The 17,909-nt window shown below is 39.5% G+C and overlaps 1 protein-coding gene across 1 annotated transcript in view; it reads left to right on the plus strand.

Moving 5' to 3' along the window:
- Nucleotides 1-17,909, plus strand: part of ablim2 (actin binding LIM protein family, member 2) — a 70,280-nt gene that overhangs the window by 36,447 nt on the left and 15,924 nt on the right. Inside the window, exons 7-14 of the mRNA XM_053343003.1 lie at nucleotides 3,004-3,091; nucleotides 3,977-4,035; nucleotides 7,551-7,628; nucleotides 7,787-7,930; nucleotides 9,442-9,474; nucleotides 10,617-10,734; nucleotides 11,663-11,953; nucleotides 16,902-17,009. Coding sequence (XP_053198978.1) covers nucleotides 3,004-3,091; nucleotides 3,977-4,035; nucleotides 7,551-7,628; nucleotides 7,787-7,930; nucleotides 9,442-9,474; nucleotides 10,617-10,734; nucleotides 11,663-11,953; nucleotides 16,902-17,009 — 919 coding nt within the window. The remainder of the gene's footprint in view (nucleotides 1-3,003; nucleotides 3,092-3,976; nucleotides 4,036-7,550; nucleotides 7,629-7,786; nucleotides 7,931-9,441; nucleotides 9,475-10,616; nucleotides 10,735-11,662; nucleotides 11,954-16,901; nucleotides 17,010-17,909) is intronic.

The raw sequence follows: 17,909 nt of genomic DNA on the forward strand, positions 1-17,909 counted from the left end.
TTCAAAATGTCATGACATTTGGTTGAGATCAAAGAGTCTGTTCAGCGGGGACTTACCGAGTCAATAACTGGAGGTGGCAGTGGTGGAAAAGGGCGAATTGAGACTTCGCTGATTGTTTTTGCCTTCATCTTAACCGTTCAGAGCTCATTGTCGTGTGTGTTCATCGCTCGTCCCAGTTATCACCTGCCCGTCATTGTAGTGTCAGTTGGTGCTCTGGTGTCATGATTTGCTGTCAGTCAGAGATAGGAGCATACTTACGAAACAGTGAGGCAAAGAACACAGCGCAGAGGGATGGTGTAGTGTAGGTTTACTCCAGCAATTTTTGTAACTTAATGAAACAATCTGGCAATCCCAGTCACTATGATTGGTTGGGTATGTGGAGGTGAGAAAGTAGGCAAGTTTTCCCTTCATTGCTTAACTGATTACTTAACTTTTCGTTGGTGCGTGAAAGTCTGTCAGACAGTGTGCATCGTAATCAACCCATTAACTGCGTTCTCGTTGCCATGCCGTCGAGTGAAGCCTTTTTGAGCCCTTATGACCTACTTTGTTTGAAGTACTCTTAGACCTTGAGTGTGAGTATGTAGAACAAAAAATGTTCAAGCTTGAACTGGATATTGATTTAATTTCTGTTGTGTTCCAGTCAGTGATGCAGAGAGTAGGAAAATGTCACAAATTATTACTTTCAAATACAGAGTTTGATGTCGGTACACTGACCTAGACTATGAAACACATCACTGATTTTGTGTGTGCGTTTGTGCCGTAGCAATGCCTTCACCAAAATCTATTCTAATCTTCTAAATGGACAATCTCCCTCGCCTGACTGGTTTCTGCAATTACTAGACGAGGTGATGGACAGGGCGGGAGAGAGAGGATAAGCAGATGGTTTGTAGGTAATTGGGTAAATAAAGAGGTAACCTCAGCTGTCCTTTCATCACTTAGTTGCCATGATCTCTTCTGCTATCTACCACAGATGTGTGGGTAAGCCCAAAACTCGGCAGGAGCCTCAGCCACAAACCTCAATCCTGGCACCCCAACTACAGCCCCATTCCAAAGTAAAACATCCAATCATCAGCTTTCAAGTTCATCCCCCATCTAATATCCTCAACCCCTCCTCTTCCTTGACTTATCAGCCCTGCCGGACATTGAATATGATAATTTTCCCTTCTTGCTGCTTCAGATTCTTACAAAGGAAGGATTTGATTGCAGGGCTATCTTCTTTCCTGCCTCCTCATACTTTCCATGTTTGAATTTCAATCCAGTTCCGGCCTTTTATCTCTGGGCCTCAATGTTTCTAAGTCAACTTCCTCTTTTCTCTCGGCCTCTGTCTATTTATCTGTCTCAATTCAGTTCAAGAATGAACTTTTGGCATGGCGTTCACAACGTGCTGCCAGTACTCAAGCACTTGACTTGTATTTTTCTCCCAGTATAACCTAGAGTCCACATGCTCGTTTTTAGTACAGTCAGTACATGTCTTTCATTGCTTCCTCTCTACACCTGCTGTCTACCCGTTCCAGATAAGTATTACACAGGGTGTTTTCCAAGAAATAGGGTGTCAACGTCTTGTTTTCTGGCATCTTTCCATATTGACATGACGCAGCAAAGTGGTGGGACCTCAGAGGGTTTGTGAGCAATCAGTCTGCTGTTGAAGCAATATGGGGTTCCTTTGGGAGGCTGAGATCAGCAGACATCAGATGATTGTTTTGTGAGAAGAGAAAATGTCTCATTGTAAAAGAATCCATCTTAAGTCATTTGTTTCATTACTGAGTCCATAAATCATATATGTTTTAAAACAAGAACATCTGCCAACAGAATGAAATAATTCTGCTTGGTTCCAATTGTGTTTTTTGTTGTCATAACACAAAACAAGAAAGAAAAAGGTATCGGTATTGAGCAATGATGGTACAAATGGTGTGGTCTTTGGATTTCCTAGTAGACTGATGGAACAAACTTGCAAACTTACACAATCAAGTCAAGAAAAGGAATATGTTTTCCCCTCCTACAACAACTACTGATGAGGTGTCATTGGAGGTCATCATTTGTTGGATAGATCCATGAGAGACACATTAAACCTACACAAACCCAGAGTGCATTAATCCATCTTTCAAAAAAAGAAAAAAAAAATCCAAAAGGGACCTGAGAACTGTCAGGCCTCAGGGTAATTAGAACCAAACTGACCCAAAATAAAGAAAGAACATCAACATTGGAAGCAGTATTTTGGACCCAACTCGACTCTTTTACTAGTAACTGAAACCTGAGAACGGAATGGATCGGTGAGAATCTTTTTATCCCAGTTTCCTGTGGTTTCACAAGCCCAGAAGCAAGCCACAATATGGCTTTAAAGCAATATCACTGACACATCCATTCTGGCCACGAAGGCTCACACTGCCTTGTGGATTCCTCCTCAAGCCCCTGAGATAGCATATTATACCCATTACCACATACTAGTAAGTCCATGCTAAACACACAGGTTATGATAAATGGTCAGCCACCGCAGGCGAATTGTTTAGGATCATTGAACACTTTTTGGAGGTTTTTAGTTTAGATTTAAAGGACAGTTTTGCCATTGAACCTAAAATGAACAGCTACTGCTTATGTTCCTTGTATTTTGAGTTTATTATGTAAGTCTTTGATGAGTAAAGGTGAATGTATGTTGCCTTTGCATCTTTCGCTACTACTGCAGTGCTTCTTACTCAACCCTAGGGCTCCACCTTGTGGTCAAATTATAAAACACAGATTTTTTTGTTTGTCATTTTTAGCTTGTGGCACCTTAATTAAGGAGTGCTAATTGGATTCTGAATTACAATAAGCTCAGCAACACTTCAGGGACTGACTATTCATGCTGCATCATCATTTTGATTGAACTAATTATGAATATGCTAATAAAGTGAGCATTCAAACATGCAGAGCAGCTCTTGGGTGCACAAACAAAAACACAATATCCAGAAGACACCAAATTCAACAGTGACTGCTACATTATTAAAACCGTCTCTTGTTTTATTACAGGCTGGAGAGAAGCATTATCACCCCACATGTGCCCGCTGTGTCCGCTGTGAGCAGATGTTCGCAGAAGGAGAAGAAATGTACCTGCAAGGTAAAAGCAAGTTTTGGGTCCCTTTTAATTTTGTCTGCAGGTCCTTGAAAGACTTCTTTTATTGTAGCTCCAAACTTCAGAGCAGGTGATGTTGCTGTTGCTGCCTAACCACAAAGGATTCAAAAACACATGACCATCTATTCTTAGATGATAATGAACATCGCCGATAAAAATCAGGTGTGGGCACATTTATTTTGGGCCTCTCTGTTCTCTTTCTCTTCACTCTCTTATTCCAATCTGTCTTCAGTCTCTCTTTCCTATCACTCACCTACAGCAGCATATCGGCATAACCCCAATTCATTGTGGGTCTGCTAGTTCTAAATCAACTGGGTTTGCAGATTAGTGAATGAATCATACACTCATGATTTGTGTGCCTGAGTCATGCCGACACAGTCATGGTGGTATTATTTACAGCTGCTGTGGCACTCACATGAAGTAGCAGCTGGTGCTTTTCCTCAAGAGCTTGATTTGTTTTAACTCTTATTGAACTTCTACTTGTTTGTCACTGAAGGGAATATTGATTTAGTAAAGGGAGTAGAGTTCTTGAATCATAACCATGAAGATATTTCATTGCAACGGAGAAGGGAATGAGTCAGGCATGTATTTTGGTGTCTTCCTTTTTCATTCAGAGGAAAGATGAGTCATATTGTTTTTTCTGGCTTTGTCTTGTGTATATGTCAGTGGTATTATTTTCATTATTTTGTATTCAATTTACGAAAATGTTGTCTCCTTGGGTGAATCTGCAAGCTAATACATAAAATGTGCCCATATCGTACAAAATAATCATGTATATATGATTATAAGTGGGCAAGTACAGAGTACATCAAAGTGATAATGCCTGGCTACATCTGATTTCTGACAGTTTCTCTCGCTCTGTCTCTTCAGGATCTTCTATCTGGCACCCTCCATGCAGACAAGCAGCCAAGCAGGAGGAGAAGAGTAAGGTGGGTGGAAATGATCATCAAACCACAGCTGTGTACTTGCAGAAAGATATAAGACTCTTGCGGCTTGGTTCAAGTTAAAAGCTCTTAAAGAGTAGTTGAATTAGTTCACTTGTTCCTCATGTTGCTGCCTAATAAACCTTGAAACTGCTTATTATCTGTCAAGAGTAGCTACAACTACTGTACTGTGGTAGACCACTTTGACATTTTTACAACTTGGATCAGTAAGCGGCACGCAGTTAATGCCTGGTATTTTGTCTAAAATCTCTTTCTATATATGGATCCCATGTACATCCTACTATAATTATACTCTGAGACTGAAGAAAAACTGAAAACTATTAAGATGTACTATCTAGCACTGATTACTAGTGTGAAACATGTTAGCAACAGCAACTTAATAAGGTGATCACATAGAGATTATCTGTGGTGTTTTTGACCACTATGAGCGCTACAGAGCAGTGATTTACATATGGCTCCCTGTTTTGTCTGTTCTTATGTACTGTACATGTGCAAACATTCACATGTGTAGTCAAGTATATATAGTATATAAGTATATATTTGTATTCCTGCCACTCATCAACAGGTGGCAGCTGTGCCAACAAACATAGCATTGTTGCTCATAAGGTAGGAAAGAAGAAGATTGGCAGTTAGCAAACATGTAGGTTTCAAACTGTGAAGTAGAAAATAAACTTTGTAAATGTTTTAAAGAGTAAATGCAGAAGGAAATGTATTCAATCGTATGGGTACACACTATATTTTTTGGTGAGTAACACTGGTAGTAGTAGAGACTTAGTATACAAGAAAAACACCAGAGGGTGCCTTTAATGTTTTGTTTTCATCTTGCTCTACTGCCCCCAAGTGGCCAAAAACAAACAACAACATCAACAACAACAAAAAAACAGTGAATGAAGCTTTAATTTCCAAAGATTTTCCTAAATCTGTGAGGTTTCACTATGTTTTATTTTTCAAATGACCTCACTCTACTGCCAGAAGTTTCAATATATGCATTTCTAGATAAATACAATTATAAGACTGAGCAGCACAGTGTTGTCTAGATGTTCAAATGCTTTAATACTTCTCCTCTCCTATCTAAGCCACTGTTATGAAGACTACTTTTATTGTATCTGACGCATACATACACTTCTCTCTCTGGTCTTCAAGATTCTGCACAATATCTAACATTAGTTGTCGGATGTAGAGACTCTCAACAGTTCAACTCTTTTAAAAGAGATTTCCTGACTACTCAGTAAATACAAGGAAGATGTGGCTGACCAATCACAATGAGGAGTAGAGATTTATTTGACAGCTGGGTACAAAAATACCATTTTACCATTGAGTCAGAAGGCCTGCCCGTCCTCCATCCCCCATTCTCATTCCTTATCATAACCCCTCTCCTTCCCAGAAGCAGGTCCGGATACAGGTCAATGACATCCCTGAGCAACAGGTTGGTGCTCCTGTACGTCCCTGCACCCGCCCAAACCCCACTCAAGCCCTCCCACACCCACAGTCATCTGCTGCATGGGTTGATCATGACGTTTGACACTTTACTGCTGTATTTGCTTCATGCTGAGCAGTAGCCATGTACTGTAAAAACACAATACTGAATACTACTGATGTGATGCAGAACTGATGGAATTGATTGGGTCAGTGACTGATGATGCTGTAACATGCTGATTATTAGTCTGTGCATGTACAGGGGCGGTTTAATGAGTTAGTGGAGATGACTGGTGTGCCTCAGTTCCTGCATCTGTAGAATATATTGTCTCTATCTATAGAAGGTGACACTCACACAATTTGAACAGACAGAGGACAAATCAGAGTTATTTCAAGATTAAATAGTAATAACATCCTCCTCCTGTTAATATTGAATTTGTTATAAAGGGGAAAGTGTAGAAAGTCCACTCTCTGTCTTCAACTTGTGTGCTTTAACAGCAATAACTGATTGGTGCCAATTGACCACACCCAACACAGCTTCACTAATAAAGCCATTGCACTTTGTGTGTGTGATGCAGTATTTATGTCTGGTTGAACATAAATGAATAAAATGTGTTTTTGCTTGTGCGGTTTTTGAAGTCATATTTAGTTCTGGTTTAATTCCACTCAAAAATATGTTTTTCTTCTTTTTCCTACAGTTGTGTGTTTGGATTTCACTGTTTAGAATGATATATATGCAGAGTTTATTTTCACATTCATCTGCTGAAAGTGGAAAGTCTCTCTGTGCTCATTGAAAATCCAATTTTAAGGGGTGGGCCTACGAGCATGATGTGTGACATCACAACTAGTTTGGAGCCAATCGTGCTCCAGTATGCAACTTCAACAGGTGTGATGTGGAAACCTTGGTTAGGGTTATTTGAATATTATTTATAGTCTGCATCTTCCTATTAGTGTTCTCCTGTGGGTGCTAATTTTGGGTAATGATAAACGATGTAAGTGCTGTAACTTGATTTAATATCCATATGGATGGGGCACCAAAAATACTGTTACATCTCTTCAATTTAATAAGCTAATAGGAAGTTTTGAGCATATTACTGTTTTTTGTAGGTTTGAACTATAGCATAGTGCTAGTGATAGATGGGTTACTTTTGACAGCTAACTTATTTACCATCAGACACTTAATGCTACCTACACCTCTTGCCACAACACTGAATGTGCAGAAGTGGTAGTGACTCACCTGGTAATAGGAACAATAGGAATTATTGGTGTTAAAATAACACCAATAATAGGAATTAAAAATGTAACTTCTAACTGGAATCAAGCTTCCATAAACCTAAAAGCACAATGGTTTGAATTTTGTACGGAGAAACAGTGTGAATTGCTAACAGCTAAAACACTAGCTAATAGTTGAAGCTTCGACGCTGTTTCTAGTATATTTTGAAAAAGTAGAAAAGTATACAGACTGTCTGCCTGTCATTATAGTTTCCTTGCACAAAAAGTGAGGAGGATTCAAATTTTAGTCCAATTTTATGCTAATCTTATAGTCTTAATTAGGTTGGGCTCTTTTTGAAGCTAATGTCATTCCCAGTAGTCTGAAACTCTTCATCATGGTGCCCAACTGGGTATAGCAAAGAAACTGTGGCAGATAGTTGATAATGGGTTAATTATTTTAGTCATTTATCAGAGCCAAGCAGTTGTTTCTTAAATACCAGGAACTGCTTTTCTATGTTTAATATATTGTTAATTAAATATCTTTTGGTTTTAACAAGAAAGCAAATTGTAGACATTACCTTGGGCTAAAGGAAATCCGTTTATCAATAAGTAATAAAGGGAATAATTTATGAACAAAATTATTATTATTGCTTCACTAACACAACTGCTGGACATGCAGCACTGAAATAAAGTAAATGGGGTTGCTTAAAGGGACAGAACGAGGCAGGTTTTAATTGAATTCTGGGCTGTTCACACAAAGCATGAGCTTGATGAGCAGAAAATATACCCAACATGTCTCTCTGCAGCTCGTCAACCTATGAGCAACCAGTATAGTTAAGTAATAATTGTGTATGTGTGCATGTGTGTTTCAGGTGACCCGGACTTCATCTGAGAGCATCACTTCAGTCCCAGCATCCAGCGCCTCAGGCTCTCCCAGCAGAGTCATCTATGTAAGCTGACATTACCGCTACTCAACACTAGGGAGCAGTAGTTGCCCACAGTTTAGCATACTACTTCACAGCATCATGATGCATATATGCTGAACTAAACTTATTGTATTACCAGTAAATGATCCATAAATGATGAAATGTTTTCTTCCTGCTGCCAGGCCAAACTAGGAGAGGAGATGCTGGACTACAAGGACTTGGCAGCCCTTCCAAAGACCAAGGCCATCTATAACATAGACAGGCCTGACATGCTGTCCTACTCTCCCTACGTCAGCTATCCATCTGAGGAGAGGCACTATGGAGAGGTAGAGCAGCCACTCACAGATATTCTTTCCTTTTTTCCTAACTCTTTTCTTCCCTCCAGTTTCTAGTGGAGGACAACATCTTAGTACTCCTTGAGCAGTTCAGTTTTACTTATACCAACTCATACTCCACCTCATAGAGAGACATATATTATATTAGCACTCCATTACATTTGTTTCACAACTACAATAACATCTACAGTAACATCAAATATGAGCATATATGTAAAATACTGTATGAAGCATTGTATAATGATATAAAATAAGTATAATAAAGCTGTTGTGACATACATTAGCAATTCAAAAGAACAAGTTTAAAACTAAATACATTGTTAAACAGTAATTAAATTACCAGTATGAAATTAGCACCACCTCCACAGGCTACAATGTTAAAATCCTGCTGTTAGGTTACTACATTAGCCATGACAATAATACAGTAATTACCAAATAATTTACACTCTTATTGATAATATTAATTAAATACTTTGAATAACGCATACTGTTATAAATGATAGATAGTGGCACAAGTAGTGGAACAACTTTAGATACAAGAGAAAAGTATAACTGTACTAAGTACTGATGCAAGACTTTCACTTGTAATTTATTAGTATTTTTACCCTTTATTAATGACTTAATAACTTTATTAACTGCAGGTATCTTCATCTTCTTGGGAAACTTTTGACGCCTTATTAAAGGAACCCTGTTTCTAATAACCAGTAGCACTATGGAGCAATTATTTCATTTGCATCACATACAGACACACGAGCATGCTGCTACACAATACTCATTTGGTAGCAACAACACCGCATCAGAAAAAGCAAGAAAGGATAAGACTGCAAGCTAGCAAACATGGCTGTAAACAATGCAGAAAAAAAAGACAAACACAAGCAAAGCAATCAGCGTTCTATGGGGATAGAAATGCATTCAACACACCTGTCAAGAACCATGTGGTAAAAAACACTTATGTTTAAAAAAAACTCCACAGGGTGTCTTTGATGAGAGATTTTTCACAACCTAACGAGCCCAAAGTATCTTTCAATGTATCAGTAATGTGTTTAACCACCAATTAGTTAAGTTTCAGGTGATAAAATGCACCATATTAGAAACTTGTACAACCACTATAGCCATAAGATTATACGTATATGATGAAACTGATTTTCTTTAGTCATCTACTTATTGTGTTGTGAGTCAGTTTGTGTCATTTCTCCTCCTTGCTATCCCTCCATCACCCTCCCTCAGTCTGACAGTGACATCAGCAACAGTCATTCATCAACGCTGGCTTTTCTCTCACAAACACAACCATTCCTTTGCAGTGCAGTCACACTTTCATTGCCCCGAGCATGTAGAAATGGAACGGTATACTTTTCATTCAGCTCCTCCATCCATCAGGAACGTCCTAACAGCGGACGTCATGACTCACTGACATTGAACGATCACTTTCATTGGCTTAACTCATATAACCTCACATATGAGTTCGTCCTAATCATTGGCTTTCTCCCCCTCTTCATTTGCAGTCCCCCCTGCTGCTTTCTCCTACTCCTACTGAGGTAATATAATGCACCGTGTCTCACTGTGGATGTCATTTATCCTTCATCAGTTTAACATGCCTCCTGTCTGTCTGTGTGTGTGTGTGTGTGGGGGGGGGGGGTTTAGGGACTTGATATGTGTTTTAATGGTCCATAGTCGATATATTCATTATTAAAGGATATTTCAAGTTTATTACAGTTTGACTTAGGTCATCACATACCAAGCCTGGTTCAAAAAGGTCTGATTGGTGGCTATGGACACCAGTAATCAGAGCTTTATGACACCTTTATACATGAAAATAATGACACATATGGATGTGAAGGATATAGCTGAAATAACAACTTTTAAGATTTGATTGTCAGAAAACCTCTTAGCAAGTGCTACTTACAGCATCGATCTTCATTGTAAAAATGGCTTGTTGAGATGGGTACATCACTCACTACTAATTGGTTAAGGCAAAACAAAAAATAAATAATCTCCTTCCAAACCAGACAACATGAATGTGTTGAATTAATGAATTGAAACAAAATAATTGCTGCAATTCAGACCCAAGTAGTAATAAAAGTGAGTTATCCTTCAAATTGGACCATTATCTTTATGTACTAGAGCAAAGACACGCTGCACAAAAACGTTGCTATTAATATTATGTTACAAACAAATACATAATATACTTGTGTTCAACTTGACATCTCTTTTTACCTCACAAAAGTACAAGCACAATAATAGTTTAATAATAATAACTTTGTGCCATTATTATACATTTTCTGCAGAAAGAAAATACTAGAATATTAGTGATGTGGCTAATCCAGTCTTGCAAGCCTGCAGGTATCCATAAGACACTAATAGTGATCATCATTTGGATCATGTATACCTTTTTTGGCACACGTATTAGTCCATTTATGACTTAAAACCCCCAATTTTTTTCCATTTGTTGCTCCATGTATTCTTGGATATAACAGTATGAGTATTTCCCCTGACATTTGTGTTATCTTGTTATCATTAGTCATATATTGGAACCTTTGTATGCCTTGTGCAACATGATCCGTCTCATTAAAACTATATCAGATGGACTCTTTCCTACATTCCTGTCTGACTGTGATTGAGGAGTATATTTGCTGGAATGTTTATAATCAGAATGTCCTCTTTTTTTGTGTGTTTCCAGGGCGATGGGGAGAAGTCACCCCGTCAACGAAGACCTTCCAGCCCCAGCTCCAACAGCTCCCTGGGGGGCTACGGACGTTACACCCCGTCCCGTTCCCCCCAGAATTACAGCCGAGCAGGTATCAGCCTCATACACACCCCACAAACCTTTTATTGCTTTTATCACAAGAAAACTTAAGAGTTCAAGTTTGAAATTCTAAAACTTTTTAAAGGATTGCATTTTCCATGAGTCATGTGAGATTACATTCATACTCTTTCCCCTCACTTCTTAGTGAATGATAGGGAACAAGATGGTAGGATAAAACACTTGCTTACTGTAATTAGGGGAAAACATCTGTTACAAACATCACAAATGATTCCTCACTCCCTGTATTTTGAGAAGATTTCCTGCTGGTGACCATATACCCAAAACCAGAAATTAAATTACATGCTCCTCTACGGCTTGATTAAAATCTGCAACCCTTATATTACACTGTCAAAACCCATTGGACAATCGGAAAACTGCGTGGCTGTCCGGTTAAGTAAAAGTCTGCTATTTTTACTCTCTGATAAACTTTTCCCCTGACAGCACCCATTCATTCCTGTATGGCACACTGGAAATATTTACCTACAGTATCACTGCTCAAAATAGAAATTAAGTATTGTCTTTTTCTGGTCCAGTATCTAAGAATCCCTCCTATTGGAATTGTGCTGACTGAGGACTACTAACACTATGAATTTTTCAGGAAGCTTCCTACACTGACTTTCAGCAAGGAGAGGGATGGTTCCTAACAGTTTTGGTTTGGAATATTAAACAATGAATTACAACAACCTTACATAAAAATGTGTAGTTTTTTAAATGTGAAATTTTATAACATTTGCAGATCAGTATTTAAGGGTTCAGTATGTGCTGTTGACCTTTTTATAAAATGATAAACATTTCAAAACCGCAAATATGCACTGTTCCCTTTTTCCCCAATTAAAAAGACTTAACTATAAACAAAGTCAATACATCTCTAATTTTATCCATGGCTCAACTTGTTTCCTGTGATCTGATTGGACATTCAGGGCCAGACGCTTCCGTTGGCAGTAGATACACCAGCCAGGGCCGTGACTCCAATTCTCTTCCTTTGCCCCCAATCGTCATGGGTGGCATTAAGTACCCCTCCACTTTGACCAGGGACTCATCCTCCCTCCCTATGCACTATTCTGGAGGGGCTGAAGGGAGTGTTGGTGTTGGTGGAGGTGGTGGCAAGTTCTCACCCACACCAGGAAGTGGCAGTGGAGGCTTGTCTTTACACCTCAACCCTACCACCCTGGCCATGCTGCAGCAGCACAACTTCATCCCTTACTTCAGAGGTATCAAAGCATGCCGAGACTGAGACCAAGACCTGGTCCAATACAGACAATGGACTATTTGTTGGTATCGTTGCTGCTGTCAAGTCAAAGAAAATCTGTATTTGAAAGGAGATTTGTCAATAGTGCTGAATTTTGGCAGAAAATTGGGAACAAACAGAGAGGAAACATTTAACTGTTGAACTTAGAATCTAAAACATGAAACTCTTGATTTGACCAAAGCAGCAGATTGCTGTCCGCTCTGTATTTGACTGTGATCAAAGGTCCTAAAGAATGGAGTGCTGTGATACGGCCATGAAATTGGTCCTTACTTCACTTGGCATGGGTTGTGGTTAAGCACCAAATTAACCATGTGTTGGAAACTCTCACTCTGGGTCGTTTAGTCTCTTAGTTCGCCATAGACCCATGAGTCATAATGGGAAACAGAACATCTGACCTGGTGTGCGCTGCATTACGGTCGATCTGCTCTAACCACTGTTTGATCACACACACGACAGTTTATTTAATTTAATTCTTGAACCAAAGCCATGAAACTGTTAATGCTTTTCACGATACCACATGTCCCCGAAATCAACATCACAAACCAGTATTGTACATTTTCCCTTTGCACGCTGTAATCCCTACAGAATGGCTTATCCAACTACCTCCCTTTTTGCCCTTCAGGGTTCAAACAGGACCCTCTACCTGACCCTAAACCTAGGACATCCCTTCATCTCAGTTTACTTCCTCCTGACGGTAAAACATCAGTAGTCTCTCTCTTCTTTGTGTCCCCCTGTCCCCTAGTGGAATGGTTAGCAGGTTTTGTGATGTTATTGTCCGGTATCGTGGTGTTGTCGGGTTTCATGGTATGCATCAAGGTAAATTCACAGGACCACTTAGTTTTCTCATTCTGCTTGCCCCTGTTCACCTGTGTCTGTGGACGTGGTTGTTGTTGTGCATGGTTTAACTTGATGTAGATTTGAGTATAACCTGGGTTTCATTGAGGAAAGGTTTAGGGTAATCCATGATTTCATTTCTGTGCTTGTTTGTTCCGATTGTTGACCCAATTTCTTGCCTGCCTTTGACCTATAATTTACCCTGTTGTTTTTCCTGAATGATCCCTTGTTCATTGTCATGTAGCCAACTGTATCAAGTGGGTGTTCACCTTCTTGTCCTTGATGTGAATCTAAAGGAGAGTTCAGGCTTTGTTTTTTTTCTGACTGATTAAAAGGCACATCGAGGTTCATTGGCAGAGTGATGAGTATCATTGTTAAAATTAGCTGTTTTTGACAGAAATACATAATACCAAGTAAGTAAATCATGTCAAACTATTATCAGTAAATGCATTCCTTTGAAACGACTCCCTCGACCAAAGCTCTGACAAATATTGAAATGTTTTAACTGCAAGCCAAGGAGATAAGAAAGAGGGATTGGTCAGCAAGAATCTTTGGAGACTTTGCAGCATCATTACCCAAAGTGCATACATCTGGTATACTGACCATCTGCAGATGTTATCATCAGCATATTTTTACAACAGATAAGAGACATTAAAGATACACCATGACATGGTTTAAAGGTAAATTACAGTTTATAACAACCTGGGTTTTATTTTTGTATCTTGAAAGCCAGGTGCTTTTTTCTCTTAGCAGTTCTGATGATATTGTACTCACCAGTGTAATTGCTGAAAGTACGTCCAGCAGGGTAAGAAACAGGTTGAAAACTAACTCACAGGTTAGTTTGATTCATTTTAAAAGAAAAAATAGCTGTGTACTTCACAGTTACATTGTGCAATGAGGGATTATTAGTGGCATTGCATGTATGTTTGTAGTGTTACCTCAAATTTATTAGTAACTGCCACCTGTTTATAATCTGGTTTATCACTTGATCATACGTTTGCTGCCCCGTTGGGGGTATTTTAAGGATGTTGCAGCATTCTGGGATCTCATCAGTTATTTTAGTGCACATTTAGCTCCTGGTCATTACACAGAAAAAAGAACAGCGCTGCTACAGCTGTGTGTGAGCATGGCCTTACCTTTATCTGCTATTTCTCTATAACTTCTGAGACTGTTTGGTGTCATGATGATCTGTTAAGCACAGTTTGCTAATTTCCTTCTGGAGAACAAGGCACAACCTGCTCCTCCTCTACATTGAGAATGTTTAATTTAAACAGATCTAATACATTTTTATATTTTCTGTAATGCCCAAATTGTAGTTTCAATTTGAATAAAGAGTGATAGTCCTCATTGAAGTGGCTCCTTTAGAACCTAGATATCAAATAGAACCTTTGCATCAAAAAGGATGTAATTTCTGTCCTATATAGAACAGTAGGAACACATTTTTCTAACATGTGCATCACTGGACCTTGAAATTGCTTGATTAAAAGGAGGAGGTAGAGAGAGGGAAATGGAATGAACTTCCACTCAAACATTTGCACAGAAAATCACGAACACGTGGTCCAGGGTTTTGGTGGTTTTTCCATGACAGGGTGGAGAGGCTGAGTGGGGAGTTCTCCAACGGGGAAGATGAAAGAGAGGAGGGGGAATTGAGGAATGAAATAGCCCGAGCTGGCCGAGCCGTAATTTGGGGTCTGGTTGCCAGTTGCAGTGGCATGTAACACAGTGCACGCTGGCCTCGTTCAGGCTCTAACGGTTCCTAACACACCGTGAAAGAGGGCTATTTGTTGTCATGCAACAGACTTATGTTTTAATAAACTATCAGGTTCCCTCACACGAATTACTGTTATAGTAAGACTTAAAAACACTCTAAAACTACTCAAATGTGTTGTCAAGTGATTCCGAGTGAGGGGGAGAAGAGAAAGTGACCTTGCAAGGATGAATAATGCATGCTTTTGTTTTTATCTTTCTGTTTCATTGTTAATTATCCCAAGAACAATTTTTATATCTTGTTATTGTGTTATTGGTTTTTGAGTAATGAATGACCTGCACCTTATGTTGAATGTGTAATGTGTTCAGAAGAATTGTAATGCACCTCCTCCCCAAACTCCCCAAGTCTCCATCACCTCCTACCTTAGCACCAGATGTTTGTATGGAGGATCTGCCCTACATTTAGGCTTGCACTAACAGTATTCTGGTGTGTACACGGGTGGGTGTGTTTATGAGCATGTGTGTGTGATTGTGTGATTGTGTGTGTGTGTGTGTGTAGGAGATCACTCAGATCTGCACTAACAGCACTGCTGTGTGCGTCAGTGATCTCATCCACTTGCATCCAGATTGCTGCTGATGGTTCCTCTCTGTCTGAGGGGAGAAGAGTGTGCATTCAATCAACTAACACTTACACACACACACACACACACACACACACACACACACACACACACACAAACACAAACACAAACACACACAGTTCCTCTTTATTTCTTCATCAAAGCTCTGGATGTAGAGTGTTTATTAGTTTTGGCCTCAAGGGTGTGAGTGACTCCATCACCCAGCCTGCCTGTGACGAAACACAATGGGGTGGACCCTGGTCATGGTCAAACTCAATACTCTTCACAGTTCCAAAAAAACACACACCCCACTGGAAAAATCAAAGATCAAACATAAGTATTGGTCACTGCTATTATTGATTATTATTATTATTGGGATTTTGTACCTTTAGTTAGTAAGTGATGAGGGCAAAGTCTCCAAGACCATCCTTTCCAGAAAAGAGCTGTTTAGAACAATACCAACTCATCTCCAATAGTTGTATCCAACATCAACAGTTCTACAGCCTGTACTTCCACTTGCCAGATGTGCCTAGGTGTGAATATTGGATGGATTTCAAGAACTGAATGAACCATTTCAGTGTCTAAAGTGTAAAGCACTTTTTTATGCGAAGCACATCTACTTATCCTGCATAGTGACTAGTTGCCACTCTAATAAAGATAACATTTACACCTATGGGCAATTTAGAATCTCCAGTTAACATAACATGCATGTCTTTGGACTGTGGGAGGAAACTGTAGGGCCTGGAGGAAACCCATGCAGGCACAGGAAGAAAATAAAGCAGCTGTATGATGTACTTTGCCACCAAATTTGGCTATGTTGAGCAACCTTTGACTGATAAAGGTTGGTAAATGTGGGATGTTGTCCTTTTAGCTTAATCAGTGGTAAACTCTAAGTGTTATACTATCAAGATCAGCATCTCCATGTCTGTCATGCGAAAGGGTGGAATGGTCAGTCCAGGTGGCAGTGACAGTTGCCCAAAGTGCAGGACTTAAGGTACTCTCTATCATGGGTTCTTCTACACAAGTGAGGACATCACCAGTTTGTGACATTGACTGCAAGTTAGGAGCACCTGCAGCGGTATTCCAGGCTTTACAGTGGGTAATGGTGATGAACAAAAACCTTCGCTACAAAGCAAAGCTATCAATTTATGGGTGGGTCTTCATTCTTATGCTGAACAGTAGTCATAGGCTTTGGGTTAAACTGATTAAAAGTGGATGGACACTTTGGTAAGGTTTCTGTGAAGGACGGCTGGTCTCATGCAATGTTTGCAGTGAGAGGAGTCAGAAGGTCAGATGGTTCAAGTACCTTGGATGCTTTTGTATGGAGGTGTTTCACATGTAACAGACTGGGAGATCCTATGGCAAACCTAGGACAAGCAGGCGAGATTACAACTCACTGGAGAGTGTGGTAAAGGATCTAGAGCAAGTTTTTGGGGAAAATGAGATTTGGTACCATCCAAAAGTCTATCAGGATGAGTTTTGTGTCTCATCACTTTAATAAGTGGGTTGTAACCATTACATTCCACCAAAAACTCAAGATATAGTTTCAGTACAGCAAATATATACAGTAAATGGCTGGGTCATCAAGTCACCTGCATAAATGTCACAATCAAACCTTTATATTTGAGCTTTATCAATATACCTACCATAACACTACCCTTTTGCTCCCCAACACCCTTTTTTTCCTCCCAAACCCTTCCCCTTTTGATTTCATTTCCATTGCTCACCCAACTGCGTCCCCAACTGAAGGTAGTGAAAGTGGTCGGAGTACCCCAAGCTTATCCACCTACTCTGATGGCAAATCCCCCTCCTCTGCTTCTACATACGTGGCTGCTCCTCGACATTTCCACATACCAGGTAGGCCATAACCGCACCGCTTGGCTCGCAGCTTAACTTTTAATCTTCCCTACACATTCTATAGACAAGGCTGTGATACGTGGCGTGAAGGTGAAATACCAGGTAAGCTGCCAAATCATGACATTACAAAAACAAAATAAGCTTTACAAAACTGTTATTGCACTCATAGTAGCAAGAATTGCTTGTAGAAATGTGTCTACAGTATTTGATATTTAGGTTGGTTTACCAACCACTTTCTTAACCCCCAGCTGAAAAGCATTGTTTCATTGACCTTCCAATGGTTGAAAGTTTCTGTTGTACTTTTGATCCACCCAACAATGTTAGTAGGTGTAGACTTTTATATCCCTGCAACAAAACTTCTTCAATACCTGGAGGCCAACCAGTGCAAGGTTTTTGGTTGGTGTTAAGTTATTGTTAGTTTTGACCAAGTAATACTTTTATTTTCCAGGGAATTGGGCCTCTTCCTGCACAGGTATATGCCAATAAGTCTTGTGAAGTTAACAACATATGTTGGATTATTAATACCAAATTGGTTAGAGTGGGCCTCATGCAAAAACAAGTTTATATTCTTGTTCTACACCTCTCTTTTTGTAAAGGTCTGCTTGCTTGTATATATATTTATAATATAATTTTTATTAACCTGTTCATATGGTTGGTTCTTGCATGAGGCCCAGTGTCTTCACTTTGTACTTTGTAGTGTCAATGTCTTGCCTCCAGGTTGTGGTTCTTTCGATCTCTCAGGCACTTTAATTCCTGGTGTCCCTACTGTTTGCTAATTTTAAAGCAATTGCTATCTGACACATCAATGATCTGACATGAGATTGCATCACTTATAATAGAATTTACAATACTTTTGGACAGGAATTGATGTTAAACAGTGTATCTTTCATTACTTTGAGT

This window comes from Scomber japonicus, chromosome 22, assembly GCF_027409825.1.
Source record: "Scomber japonicus isolate fScoJap1 chromosome 22, fScoJap1.pri, whole genome shotgun sequence".
Lineage (NCBI taxonomy): Eukaryota > Metazoa > Chordata > Actinopteri > Scombriformes > Scombridae > Scomber > Scomber japonicus.